Source organism: Pseudophryne corroboree, chromosome 6, assembly GCF_028390025.1.
Source record: "Pseudophryne corroboree isolate aPseCor3 chromosome 6, aPseCor3.hap2, whole genome shotgun sequence".
NCBI lineage: Eukaryota > Metazoa > Chordata > Amphibia > Anura > Myobatrachidae > Pseudophryne > Pseudophryne corroboree.
Window position 1 is genome coordinate 572309669 of NC_086449.1, and position 15331 is coordinate 572324999.

General features: G+C 44.6%; 1 protein-coding gene across 1 annotated transcript in view; it reads right to left on the bottom strand.

The window, feature by feature from the left end:
* The window catches only part of NR1H4 (nuclear receptor subfamily 1 group H member 4), a 225053-nt gene that overhangs the window by 175464 nt on the left and 34258 nt on the right, over positions 1-15331 (bottom strand). The window contains exon 3 of the mRNA XM_063927833.1: positions 14446-14589. Within this exon, the coding sequence (XP_063783903.1) occupies positions 14446-14530 (85 nt within the window). The 5' untranslated portion in view covers positions 14531-14589. The remainder of the gene's footprint in view (positions 1-14445; positions 14590-15331) is intronic.

Below are 15331 nucleotides of genomic sequence, written 5' to 3' on the forward strand. Positions count from 1 at the left end.
GGGTGAAGCCATTTATTGTCAAACAACTGTGTTTACTCTTTTTAGATCATAATGACAACAAAAACTACCCAAATGACCCTGATCAAAAGTTTACATACCCCAGTTCTTAATACCGTGTATTGCCCCCTTTAACATCAATGACAGCTTGAAGTCTTTTGTGGTAGTTGTGGATGAGGTTCTTTATTTTCTCAGATGGTAAAGCTGACCATTCTTCTGGGCAAAAAGCCTCCAGTTCCTATACATTCTTGGGCTGTCTTGCATGAACTGCACATTTGAGATCACCCCAGAGTGGCTCAATGATATTGAGGTCAGGAGACTGAGATGGCCACTCCAGAACCTTCACTTTATTCTGCTGTAGCCAATGACAGGTCGACTTGGCCTTGTGTTTTGGATCATTGTCATTGTCCGGGCTGATGAGTGCAAATTTTCCTCCAGTATTTTCTGATAACATGCTGCATTCATCTTGCCATCAATTTTGACAAAGTTTCCAGTGCCTTTGTAGCTCACACATCCCCAAAACATCAGCGATCCACCTCCGTGTTTCACAGTAGGAATGGTGTACCTTTCATCATAGGCCTTGTTGACTCCTCTCCAAATGTAACGTTTATGGTTGTGGCCAAAAAGTTCAATTTTGGTCTCATCACTCCAAATGACTTTGTTCCAGAAGTTTTGAGGCTGGTCTCTGTGCTGTTTGGAGTATTGTAAGCGGGATGCTTTGTGGCATTTGCGTAGTAATGGCTTTCTTCTGGCGACTCGACCATGCAGCCCATTTTTCTTCAAATGCCTCCTTATTGTGCATCTTGAAACAACCACACCACTTTTTTTTAGAGAGTCCTGTATTTCAGCTGAAGTTATTTGTGGATTTTTCTTTGCATCCCGAACAATTTTCCTGGCAGTTGTGGCTGAAATTTTTGTTTGTCTACCTGACCGTGATTTGGTTTCCACAGAATACCTCATTTTCCACTTCTTAATTAGAGTTTGAACACTGCTGATTGGCATTCTCAATTGCTTGGATATCTTTTTATATCCCTTTCCTGTTTTATACAATTCAATTACCTTTTTCCGCAGATCCTTTAACAATTCTTTTGCTTTCCCCATGACTCAGAATCCAGACACGTCAGTGCAGCACTGGATGAAAGATGCAAGTGTCTTTCAGGAGTCCAGAAACTCACTGACCTTTTATACACACACACTGATTACAAGCAAACAGATCACAGGTGAGGATGGTTACTTTTAGTAGCCATTCAAACCCGTTTGTGTCAACTTGTGTGCATGTTATCAGGCCAAAATCTCCAGGGTATGTAAACTTTTGATCAGGGTCATTTGGGTAGTTTCTGTGGTCATTATGATTTAAAAAGAGTAAACACAGTTGTTTGACAATAAATGGCTTCACCCAACCACTAACCATGAGTGAAAGAAAAGTTTGTGAGTTATCATTCATATTCTCTGACAAATGGCCAGAAAATCACAAATTCTGCCAGGGTATGTAAAGTTCTGAGCACAACTGTATATTATGAAGACATATATATATATATATATATATATATGTGTACATATATACACTGCTCAAACAAATAAAGGGAACACTAAAATAACACATCCTAGATCTGAATGAATGAAATATTCTTATTAAATACTTTGTTCTTTACATAGTTGAATGTGCTGACAACAAAATCACACAAAAATGATCAATGGAAATCAAATTTATTAACTCATGGAGGTCTGGAGTTGGAGTCACACTCAAATTAAAGTGGAAAAACACACTACAGGCTGATCCAACTTTGATGTAATGTCCTTAAAACAAGTCAAAATGAGGCTCAGTAGTGTGTGTGGCCTCCACATGCCTGTATGACCTCCCTACAACTCCTGGGCATGCTCCTGATGAGGTGGCGGATGGTCTCCTGAGGGATCTCCTCCCAGACCTGGACTAAAGCATCCACCAACTCCTGGACAGTCTGTGGTGCAACGTGGCGTGTGTGGATGGAGCGATACATGATGTCCCAGATGTGCTCAATTGGATTCAGGTCTGGGGAACAGGCGGGCCAGTCCATAGCATAAATGCCTTCGTCTTGCAGGAACTGCTGACACACTCCAGCCACATGAGGTCTAGCATTGTCTTGCATTAGGAGGAACCCAGGGCCAACCGCACCAGCATATGGTCCCACAAGGGGTCTGAGGATCTCATCTCGGTACCTAATGGCAATCAGGCTACCTCTGGCGAGCACATGGAGGGCTGTGCGGCCCCCCAAAGAAATGCCACCCCACACCATTACTGACCCACTGCCAAACCGGTCATGCTGGAGGATGTTGCAGGCAGCAGAACGTTCTCCTTGGCGTCTCCAGACTCTGTCACGTCTGTCACATGTGCTCAGTGAGAACCTGCTTTCATCTGTGAAGAGCACAGGCCGCCAGTGGCGAATTTGCCAATCTTGGTGTTCTCTGGCAAATGCCAAACGTCCTGCACGGTGTTGGGCTGTAAGCACAACCCCCACCTGTGGACGTCGGGCCCTCATACCATCCTCATGGAGTCTGTTTCTGATCGTTTAAGTAGACACATGCACATGTGTGGCTTGCTGGAGGTCATTTTGCAGGGCTCTGGCAGTGCTCCTCCTGTTCTTCCTTGCACAAAGGCGGAGGTAGCGGTCCTGCTGCTGGGTTGTTGCCCTTCTATGGCCTCCTCCACGTCTCCTGATGTACTGGCCTGTCTCCTGGTAGCGCCTCCATGCACTGGACACTACGCTGACAGACACAGCAAACCTTCTTGCCACAGTTCGCATTGATGTGCCATCCTGGATGAGCTGCACTACCTGAACCACTTGTGTGGGTTGAAGACTCCGTCTCATGCTACCACTAGAGTGAAAGCACTGCCAGCTTTCAAAAGTGACCAAAACATCAGCCAGAAAGCATAGGACCTGAGAAGTGGTCTGTGGTCACCACCTGCAGAACAACTCCTTTATTGGGGGTGTCTTGCTAATTGCCTATAACTTCCACCTCTTGTCTATTCCATTTGCACAACAACATGTGAAATTGATTGTCAATCAGTGTTGCTTCCTAAGTGGACAGTTTGATTCACTTGGAGTTACATTGTGTTGTTTAAGTGTTCCCTTTACTTTTTGAGCAGTGTATATCTATATATGAAGGGGGGGGGCACCAATATTTGACTTGCCTCCGGGCAACTGGCACAAACTTATGCCACTGATGGGATGCACTGTTTTTTTCTTAAAATATGCATAACCTGTATGGTAAATACCGATGCCACTGTACATAGACATGTATATAAATGTAATGGCACCAACAGATGAGGTACCAGAAATTTCTAGAGCCTCACATGCCGGAAGCCGGAGAGAGTCCCGGTGCAAGAGGCAACGGTATAAGAGTAGGAGCCCTCTGACAGTTATGGCGGATGGATCCTGGAGGAGGGCTTGAGGAGGGGATGCTGGGAGCCATGAACATATGTGAAGAGAGACCACGTCTGTGAGGTCAGGACGGTGGAGTAATCCTGGTATCCTCATAGCCTCCCTAGTAGGAGTGGCCAGACGTCATTCACAAACACACCTGTCGACGGCCTCACGATATATCGGCAATTCGATGGAACAGCCAATATATTGCCTAGCTTTATAGTTTTGCCTCACTGACATTTTAAATAGAAAGTGGATAATACCCATTACTTACTTACAGTAGTCACTACCCTCAGAGGCAGCAGCACTGTTATAGTGTCCACTGACAAGCACAGCAAGCTGACTCAGATATTACTGACTTACAGTATATCAGCGACGTGCGGTGAGGTAAGTGACTCAAGAAGCACTGGGTTGTACCAGAGCCAGATTTACTCACAATATATGAGCCAATGGGTTCATGTGGACATTATACACAGGTGTATCAGTATATACTACTAGAAATTTGGTGAGTTTTGATCAGAGATGTGTGGAAAAGATAGACACTGCCTCACCTGCCATAGACTTTTTGCTCCAGAGTTTTGCTTATAAAAATGATTAGAATAATACAAAGAAGATAAGAGATGTAGTTATTAGAGATGTGCACTTGAAATTTTTCGGGTTTTGTGTTTTGGTTTTGGGTTCGGTTCCGCGGCCGTGTTTTGGGTTCGACCGCGTTTTGGCAAAACCTCACTGAATTTTTTTTGTCGGATTCGGGTGTGTTTTGGATTCGGGTGTTTTTTTCAAAAAACCCTAAAAAACAGCTTAAATCATAGAACTTGGGGGTCATTTTGATCCCAAAGTATTATTAACCTCAAAAACCATAATTTCCACTCATTTTCAGTCTATTCTGAACACCTCACACCTCACAATATTATTTTTAGTCCTAAAATTTGCACCGAGGTCGCTGGATGACTAAGCTAAGCGACCCTAGTGGCCGACACAAACACCTGGCCCATCTAGGAGTGGCACTGCAGTGTCACGCAGGATGGCCCTTCCAAAAAACACTCCCCAAACAGCACATGACGCAAAGAAGAAAAAAAGAGGCGCAATGAGGTAGCTGTGTGAGTAAGCTAAGCGACCCTAGTGGCCGACACAAACACCTGGCCCTTCTAGGAGTGGCACTGCAGTGTCACGCAGGATGGCCCTTCCAAAAAACACTCCCCAAACAGCACATGACGCAAAGAAGAAAAAAAGAGGCGCAATGAGGTAGCTGTGTGAGTAAGCTAAGCGACCCTAGTGGCCGACACAAACACCTGGCCCATCTAGGAGTGGCACTGCAGTGTCACGCAGGATGGCCCTTCCAAAAAACACTCCCCCAACAGCACATGACGCAAAGAAGAAAAAAAGAGGCGCAATGAGGTAGCTGTGTGACTAAGCTAAGCGACCCTAGTGGCCGACACAAACACCTGGCCCATCTAGGAGTGGCACTGCAGTGTCACACAGGATGGCCCTTCCAAAAAACACTCCCCAAACAGCACATGACGCAAAGAAGAAAAAAAGAGGCGCAATGAGGTAGCTGTGTGAGTAAGCTAAGCGACCCTAGTGGCCGACACAAACACTTGGCCCATCTAGGAGTGGCACTGCAGTGTCACGCAGGATGGCCCTTCCAAAAAACACTCCCCAAACAGCACATGACGCAAAGAAGAAAAAAAGAGGCGCAATGAGGTAGCTGTGTGAGTAAACTAAGCGACCCTAGTGGCCGACACAAACACCTGGCCCATCTAGGAGTGTCACTGCAGTGTCACGCAGGATGGCCCTTCCAAAAAACACTCCCCTAACAGCACATGACGCAAAGAAGAAAAAAAGAGGCGCAATGAGGTAGCTGTGTGAGTAAGCTAAGCGACCCTAGTGGCCGACACAAACACCTGGCCCATCTAGGAGTGGCACTGCAGTGTCACGCAGGATGGCCCTTCCAAAAAACACTCCCCAAACAGCACATGACGCAAAGAAGAAAAAAAGAGGCGCAATGAGGTAGCTGTGTGAGTAAGCTAAGCGACCCTAGTGGCCGACACAAACACCTGGCCCATCTAGGAGTGGCACTGCAGTGTCACGCAGGATGGCCCTTCCAAAAAACACTCCCCAAACAGCACATGACGCAAAGAAGAAAAAAAGAGGCGCAATGAGGTAGCTGTGTGAGTAAGCTAAGCGACCCTAGTGGCCGACACAAACACCTGGCCCATCTAGGAGTGGCACTGCAGTGTCACGCAGGATGGCCCTTCCAAAAAACACTCCCCAAACAGCACATGACGCAAAGAAGAAAAAAAGAGGCGCAATGAGGTAGCTGTGTGAGTAAGCTAAGCGACCCTAGTGGCCGACACAAACACCTGGCCCATCTAGGAGTGGCACTGCAGTGTCACGCAGGATGGCCCTTCCAAAAAACACTCCCCAAACAGCACATGACGCAAAGAAAAATGAAAGAAAAAAGAGGTGCAAGATGGAATTGTCCTTGGGCCCTCCCACTCACCCTTATGTTGTATAAACAGGACATGCACACTTTAACCAACCCATCATTTCAGTGACAGGGTCTGCCACACGACTGTGACTGAAATGACGGGTTGGTTTGGACCCCCACCGAAAAAGAAGCAATTAATCTCTCCTTGCACAAACTGGCTCTACAGAGGCAAGATGTCCACCTCATCATCATCCTCCGATATATCACCGTGTACATCCCGCTCCTCACAGATTATCAATTCGTCCCCACTGGAATCCACCATCTCTGCTCCCTGTGTACTTTGTGGAGGCAATTGCTGCTGGTCAATGTCTCCACGGAGGAATTGATTATAATTCATTTTAATGAACATCATCTTCTCCACATTTTCTGGAAGTAACCTCGTACGCCGATTGCTGACAAGGTGAGCGGCGGCACTAAACACTCTTTCGGAGTACACACTTGTGGTAGGGCAACTTAGGTAGAATAAAGCCAGTTTGTGCAAGGGCCTCCAAATTGCCTCTTTTTCCTGCCAGTATAAGTACGGACTGTCTGACGTGCCTACTTGGATGCGGTCACTCATATAATCCTCCACCATTCTTTCAATGGGGAGAGAATCATATGCAGTGACAGTAGACGACATGTCCGTAATCGTTGTCAGGTCCTTCAGTCCGGACCAGATGTCAGCATCAGCAGTCGCTCCAGACTGCCCTGCATCACCGCCAGCGGGTGGGCTCGGAATTCTGAGCCTTTTCCTCGCACCCCCAGTTGCGGGAGAATGTGAAGGAGGAGATGTTGACAGGTCGCGTTCCGCTTGACTTGACAATTTTGTCACCAGCAGGTCTTTGAACCCCAGCAGACTTGTGTGTGCCGGAAAGAGAGATCCAAGGTAGGTTTTAAATCTAGGATCGAGCACGGTGGCCAAAATGTAGTGCTCTGATTTCAACAGATTGACCACCCGTGAATCCTTGTTAAGCGAATTAAGGGCTCCATCCACAAGTCCCACATGCCTAACGGAATCGCTCCCTTTTAGCTCCTCCTTCAATGCCTCCAGCTTCTTCTGCAAAAGCCTGATGAGGGGAATGACCTGACTCAGGCTGGCAGTGTCTGAACTGACTTCACGTGTGGCAAGTTCAAAAGGTTGCAGAACCTTGCACAACGTTGAAATCATTCTCCACTGCGCTTGAGACAGGTACATTCCACCTCCTATATCGTGCTCAATTGTATAGGCTTGAATGGCCTTTTGCTGCTCCTCCAACCTCTGAAGCATATATAGGGTTGAATTCCACCTCGTTACCACTTCTTGCTTCAGATGATGGCAGGGCAGGTTCAGGCGTTTTTGGTGGTGCTCCAGTCTTCTGTACGTGGTGCCTGTACGCCGAAAGTGTCCCGCAATTCTTCTGGCCACCGACAGCATCTCTTGCACGCCCCTGTCGTTTTTTTAAAAATTCTGCACCACCAAATTCAAGGTATGTGCAAAACATGGGACGTGCTGGAATTTGCCCATATTTAATGCACACACAATATTGCTGGCGTTGTCCGATGCCACAAATCCACAGGAGAGTCCAATTGGGGTAAGCCATTCCGCGATGATCTTCCTCAGTTGCCGTAAGAGGTTTTCAGCTGTGTGCGTATTCTGGAAACCGGTGATACAAAGCGTAGCCTGCCTAGGAAAGAGTTGGCGTTTGCGAGATGCTGCTACTGGTGCCGCCGCTGCTGTTCTTGCGGCGGGAGTCCATACGTCTACCCAGTGGGCTGTCACAGTCATATAGTCCTGACCCTGCCCTGCTCCACTTGTCCACATGTCCGTGGTTAAGTGGACATTGGGTACAGCTGCATTTTTTAGGACACTGGTGAGTCTTTTTCTGACGTCCGTGTACATTCTCGGTATCGCCTGCCTAGAGAAGTGGAAACTAGATGGTATTTGGTAACGGGGGCACACTACCTCAAGAAATTGTCTAGTTCCCTGTGAACTAACGGCGGATACCGGACGCACATCTAACACCAACATAGTTGTCAAGGCCTCAGTTATCCGCTTTGCAACAGGATGACTGCTGTGATATTTCATCTTCCTCGCAAAGGACTGTTGGACAGTCAATTGCTTGGTGGAAGTAGTAAAAGTGGGCTTACGACTTCCCCTCTGGGATGACCATCGACTCCCAGCAGCAACAACAGCAGCGCCAGCAGCAGTAGGCGTTACACGCAAGGATGCATCGGAGGAATCCCAGGCAGGAGAGGACTCGTCAGAATTGCCAGTGACATGGCCTGCAGGACTATTGGCATTCCTGGGGAAGGAGGAAATTGACACTGAGGGAGTTGGTGGGGTGGTTTGCGTGAGCTTGGTTACAAGAGGAAGGGATTTACTGGTCAGTGGACTGCTTCCGCTGTCGCCCAAAGTTTTTGAACTTGTCACTGACTTATTATGAATGCGCTGCAGGTGACGTATAAGGGAGGATGTTCCGAGGTGGTTAACGTCCTTACCCCTACTTATTACAGCTTGACAAAGGCAACACACGGCTTGACAAATGTTGTCCGCATTTCTGTTGAAATACTTCCACACCGAAGAGCTGATTTTTTTGGTATTTTCACCAGGCATGTCAACGGCCATATTCCTCCCACGGACAACAGGTGTCTCCCCGGGTGCCTGACTTAAACAAACCACCTCACCATCAGAATCCTCCTTGTCAATTTCCTCCCCAGCGCCAGCAACACCCATATCCTCCTCATCCTGGTGTACTTCAACACTGACATCTTCAATCTGACTATCAGGAACTGGACTGCGGGTGCTCCTTCCAGCACTTGCAGGGGGCGTGCAAATGGTGGAAGGTGCATGCTCTTCACGTCCAGTGTTGGGAAGGTCAGGCATCGCAACCGACACAATTGGACTCTCCTTGTGGATTTGGGATTTCGAAGAACGCACAGTTCTTTGCGGTGCTTTTGCCAGCTTGAGTCTTTTTATTTTTCTAGCGAGAGGCTGAGTGCTTCCATCCTCATGTGAAGCTGAACCACTAGCCATGAACATAGGCCAGGGCCTCAGCCGTTCCTTGCCACTCCGTGTGGTAAATGGCATATTGGCAAGTTTACGCTTCTCCTCCGACAATTTTATTTTAGATTTTTGAGTCCTTTTTTTACTGATATTTGGTGTTTTGGATTTTACATGCTCTGTACTATGACATTGGGCATCGGCCTTGGCAGACGACGTTGCTGGCATTTCATCGTCTCGGCCATGACTAGTGGCAGCAGCTTCAGCACGAGGTGGAAGTCGATCTTGATCTTTCCCTAATTTTGGAACCTCAACATTTTTGTTCTCCATATTTTAATAGGCACAACTAAAAGGCACCTCAGGTAAACAATGGAGATGGATGGATACTAGTATACTTATGGATGGACGAGCGACTGCCGACACAGAGGTAGCTACAGCCGTGGACTACCGTAATATAGACTGGATGATAATGAGATAAAATTAAAATATATATATATATCACACTAGTACTGCAGCCGGACAGGTATATATTATGTAATGACGGACCTGCTGGACACTGTCTGTCAGACTCAGCACTGCAGACTCCTAAAGTAAGCTACTAGTATCAAGAAGATAGAAAAAAAAACCACGGGTAGGTGGTATACAATTATGGATGGACGAGCGACTGCCGACACAGAGGTAGCTACAGCCGTGGACTACCGTACTGCGTCTGCTGCTAATATAGACTGGATGATAATGAGATAAAATTAAAATATATGTATATATCACACTAGTACTGCAGCCGGACAGGTATATATTATGTAATGACGGACCTGCTGGACACTGTCTGTCAGACTCAGCACTGCAGACTCCTAAAGTAAGCTACTAGTATCAAGAAGATAGAAAAAAAAATAAACCACGGGTAGGTGGTATACAATTATGGATGGACGAGCGACTGCCGACACAGATGTAGCTACAGCCGTGGACTACCGTACTGTGTCTGCTGCTAATATAGACTGGATGATAATGAGATAAAATTAAAATATATATATATATCACACTAGTACTGCAGCCGGACAGGTATATATTATGTAATGACGGACCTGCTGGACACTGTCTGTCAGCACTGCAGACTCCTAAAGTAAGCTACTAGTATCAAGAAGAAAGAAAAAAAAATAAACCACGGGTAGGTGGTATACAATTATGGATGGACGAGCGACTGCCGACACAGAGGTAGCTACAGCCGTGGACTACCGTACTGTGTCTGCTGTTAATATAGACTGGATGATAATGAGATAAAATTAAAATATATATATATATATATATATATATCACACTAGTACTGCAGCCGGACAGGTATATATTATGTAATGACGGACCTGCTGGACACTGTCTGTCAGACTCAGCACTGCAGACTCCTAAAGTAAGCTACTAGTATCAAGAAGATAGAAAAAAAAAAATAAACCACGGGTAGGTGGTATACAATTATGGATGGACGAGCGACTGCCGACACAGAGGTAGCTACAGCCGTGGACTACCGTACTGTGTCTGCTGCTAATATAGACTGGATGATAATGAGATAAAATTAAAATATATATATATATCACACTAGTACTGCAGCCGGACAGGTATATATTATGTAATGACGGACCTGCTGGACACTGTCTGCAGAATGCGTTTATAAAAACACCACACGACGAGTATTTAACTTTTTCAGGCAGACAATCACAATATACTGGTGGTCAGCAGACAATCACAATACTGGTGGTCAGTGGTCACTGGCAGCAAAAGTGTGCACTGTACTTAAAATATGTACTCCTGCTATAACTGCTCCCCAGTCTCCCCCACAATTAAGCTGTGTGAGCAGTGAGCACTCAGCACAGTCAGATAATGATATACAGTATATGATGCAGCACACTGGGCTGAGCACAGATATGGTATGTGTGACTGTGTCACACTGTGTATCGTTTTTTTTCAGGCAGAGAACGGATTAATTAAACTGGTGGCACTGGTCACTGGTCACACTATCAGCAGCAAGTAGTACTCCTCCTATATGCTCCCCAAAATTTGTGTCTCTCTCTAGTACTAGTCACTCTAAACGGAGAGGACGCCAGCCACGTCCTCTCCCTATCAATCTCAATGCACGTGTGAAAATGGCGGCGACACGCGGCTCCTTATATAGAATCCGAGTCTCGCGATAGAATCCGAGCCTCGCGAGAATCCGACAGCGGGATGATGACGTTCGGGCGCGCTCGGGTTAACCGAGCAAGGCGGGAAGATCCGAGTCGCTCGGCCCCGTGTAAAAAAAACTGAAGTTCGGGCGGGTTCGGATTCCGAGGAACCGAACCCGCTCATCTCTAGTAGTTATGTGACCGCCGGTCACAATACCGACCCCTACATCCCGCCAGCTCGAAATCCTGACAGTTGGCATGCCGACTAGCAGGTACTATTCCCACAGTGTGGCGAGCGCACCGAGCCCGCAAGGGGCTTTGGTGCGCTTGGCCCCCCTCGCTGGTATACTGAACGCCAGCATCCCCAGCGCCAGTAAGCCATACCCAACCCATTTATAATATACTCTTTGTATTTTTCATATTCTTTATATAGTCAGAACACTGGCATATATGTTAGTATGACAGGAAAGACTGCCTCGCCCCACCACACGTCACTGCAGTATATAACCACGTATATCTGTTGATAGGGAAGAATTATATATTTTATGTAAATAGATTTTTATTCTTTCTGATACCGGGGGGGTATATTTATTATTTTATTAGCAACAACCAATCAGATTCTAGCTATTATCTTCTAAAAGCAGCTAGATAAATTATAAGTGGAATTTGATTGGTTGCTATGGGCAACATCTCCACTTTCCAAAAAAATTCACACCTTAGTAAATGTGAGTGATTGTCAAGGGAGAAGCAAGCAGAGCCTTCCTAGGATCACACTCACTTTAACTACTGGAGAATATCCTTTGTTCCAACTATATTTAACATCCCATCTAATGAACAACAATGCTTCAAGGGAGAACTACCATTAAAACTGTATGTCATACTATGGTCTCTATTTACTACAATCCACTTTTTTTTTTTTTTTTTTTTTTACAGAGATCAGCTTGTGGTTCATTTAAACCACAAAGCTGATCACAGGGACTGGCTCCCAGTCCGGCTCTGCCTGTCAGAGCAGATGAGAAGTCAGGAAACCGTGGGGGAACCCTGCATAATGCCATCTCCAGATAGCATTGTTATCGCTGGTCCCCCGCAGTATTTTTTCACAGTTCCCCTTAGTACATTTCAAGCAGGCAGCATTTCCAATTGCAAGAATTGGAAATGTAATCTGCTTACTTAAAATATGCAAATTAAAGGGTTTGAAGTAGTTTTTCATGAAAACTGCTCCAAAAGACTAAAATAATGTGAAATAGTGTGAAAACACCAGTTTTCACATTATTCTAGTTAAAAAAAAGATTGATAAATAGGGCTCTATATATCATCTATTACAATTAAACTGAGGTACACAACTTACTCCGAGCAGCAGAAAATCATTGCTCGCCATAAGTGCTGCAGCAAAATAAAAAAAGTGGATACACCCAGCCCCCATCAACTTTCAATTATATAGAGATAAACTTAATTTCAGATTTCGCTTTGATTGGTTAGAGGCGTTGTTTGATAAAGAAAAGAAGGTTTACTCCATTTTTGATACATGGGAAAGCTGTATTACAACTTTATCAACCTCAGCACAATCTCAGATTTATCACAGTATGCGACTCACCCAATTGTATGAAACCCCAAATTCTATTGGGTGATCCTCCTATTATGTTGCCTGATGGGTGAGCACCAGACACCTTTCTTTCTCTTTTCCATTTTTACTTGTGTAAATTATCTGCATTCACATTCGAGTATCATGAACTTACCTATAACATAAGTCTTAAGCTACATGAGCGCCCTTACATTGTACATGTTCTATATCCGACTGCCTTCTGACTTCTTTTTTTTCTTGTATATTTGTATCTTTATTTGTTATTTTGTCTACACAATGTATGTTTTAGGAAACGCGCTATGGATTGTTTTTGGTATATTATTTTCCAATGTGAATACTGGTCATAATGTTGGACCCACACACATATACCTTGCTTCTTTGTTAACAGCATTTTGCTTCAATACATTTTTTTAAAAAGGAGGTACACATTAAGAAGCCCTCATAAACTGATTTGATGCTATTACACAGTAATCTCCACAATAAACCATAAGTGCACCACCGTAGCATGGCCATGAAGGCTATTTAAGGGATTTGTTGAATTGATGTAAATAAATGTTTTTCACCTTTAATGTTCTAAACGTAAAGTAAACTGTGATAAGATTCTGTATGGTGATCACTTATGTGTTGAAGAGAAATACAGTCTAGTTACAATTGACATGTAATGAACGTGTATTAGTAAGTTTAAACCTTTATATAATACTAACCTAAAGTAACTATTAGTAACTGGTTCATCAATTCTTAATGTAAGAGTCTTATGTATGATATGCTAATGTTATTTGTATGCAAAGTATTACAATATGTGTTCCAGCCAAAAGTGATGCAGAGCAATAAAACTTACTTCTTACCTTTGAGTGTAAATTTACTGAAATAACTTTGTTACCTATTGAGTATAGTTAGAGTATAATTACTTACTAGGGGTATCCCAAGCCACTCCCTGTGACAAAAGATATATTGCACTACCCAAATAATCTATGGTATAGAGCTTCTTCTGAGCAGACCCCTGGTAGACCAGAGACTAAGGGGTACATTTACTAAGATGGGAGTTCTATTTAAGATGGGATGTTGCCCATAGCAATCAATTAGAACTCCCATTTTAGTAAATTTACCCCTAAGGTGCAGGTACTGCCAAAGTATCAAGAAATTGAAGAAAGGACATCAGTATCTGGATGCATTTAGCATCCTGACAGTTGGGATGCCGGCAATCATGTGACCAAAACCGGAATCCCGACACCACTCAAAATCTCATTAATTATTTGGGGCACTGTTAGGGTTAGGACACAGGGTGGGTTAGGCACTAGAGAGGGAGGGTTAGCCGTAGCCACCACTCCCCCATGTCTTAGCCCTAGCCAACACCCCTGGTGTCTTAGCCCTAGTCGACACCCACGACCTGTTAGGGTAAGGGGCAGGGGAGGGGTAAAATAATGACCCCGTCCCCTGTCACCATTCTAATTGTCGGGATGGCGGTGTCGGTCATGTGACCGACAGGATACAGTATCACACCCCTTGTATCCTGTGACTCTTCTTCTGAATGGGTGATCCAGGGCTACATTCTTGAATATGAGCATTGTGTGCAACTCTAAATCAGGCCTTAAGTATGCTTTTTTTTCAGAAATGTTTTTATTTTCTATGTATTCTCCAGTATATTTAAATGTAGACAACAATTTATTTTGTGGAGCTGATACATCAGTCCCAGCATCTCTCGCACCTACAGAGGGGGACCCTGAGGATGGTCATCACCAGGGCTTACCCAAATGCAGAAATACCTCATCCTGCATATTGTACATAGTGTTCTATTGAAACAGTTACCTAACTTTAACCAATTGTTATTACCAGTTTGCATCAGCTTTCATTAGTTTTGTACTTACCAGCAAAGTCTGAGCTGTCTAGAAGAGAGATCCCTGTGTCTAGTGGATGATGACAATAACCAGAAATATCAATTTCAGATTCCATCCAGATACTATTTCCTTGGTTTTTCTTCCCTTCAAATAGATGTCAGGGACAAACTAAACCTGATGTAAGAAAGGAAAATACATGTTAATGAAAAGAAAACCATGAATCACAGTAATCCTGTCCCACTTGTGTCATCTGGCCTATGAAAACAGAAAAAGGTAGGAAAAGAGGGAGGATACTTTCCAGGACCCTCCTCACCAATTCCTGACACCTACTTGTATAATATAAAGCTGCAAGTCAAAACAGGGAAAATGCAGTACCTCAAGGGACAAACATATATAAATATAATTGGAAAAATGTCACTCAACACACAATTAGTGAGCCACTGAGATACTATATAATTTAATATATGTAGAAAAACGATTTAATTTGCTTCTTGCAATGATTGACAAGAAGGTTTCAATACCAAATCACAAATCTTTAACACACTTGCAGTTATAATATAATATTAAAAAAACATAAATATATACTCAATAAAAGTATTCAAATAAGCAAGCAGCTCACTTCTCCAGATATAGCTGCAGTTTACGGTAAGATTGTAGCAAGAATAATAAGCAGTACTTGTAATAACTGAGTATTTAAGATATCGGGCCTGGTTCTGAGGAGGGAGGAGTGGTGGATTTTACCTAGGGGCTTCGCGTCTACAGCCCTCCCAGTAAGAATCCAACACTGCTCCACTATCCCTACTAAGCTTCAGCACCCCCCGCAACACTATCCCGCAACCACTACACATGCGCACACCCTGGGCTCCTGCTGTAGACCGGCCCTGTGAGGAGGAGTTTGCTGTGCAGTGGCTTCTTA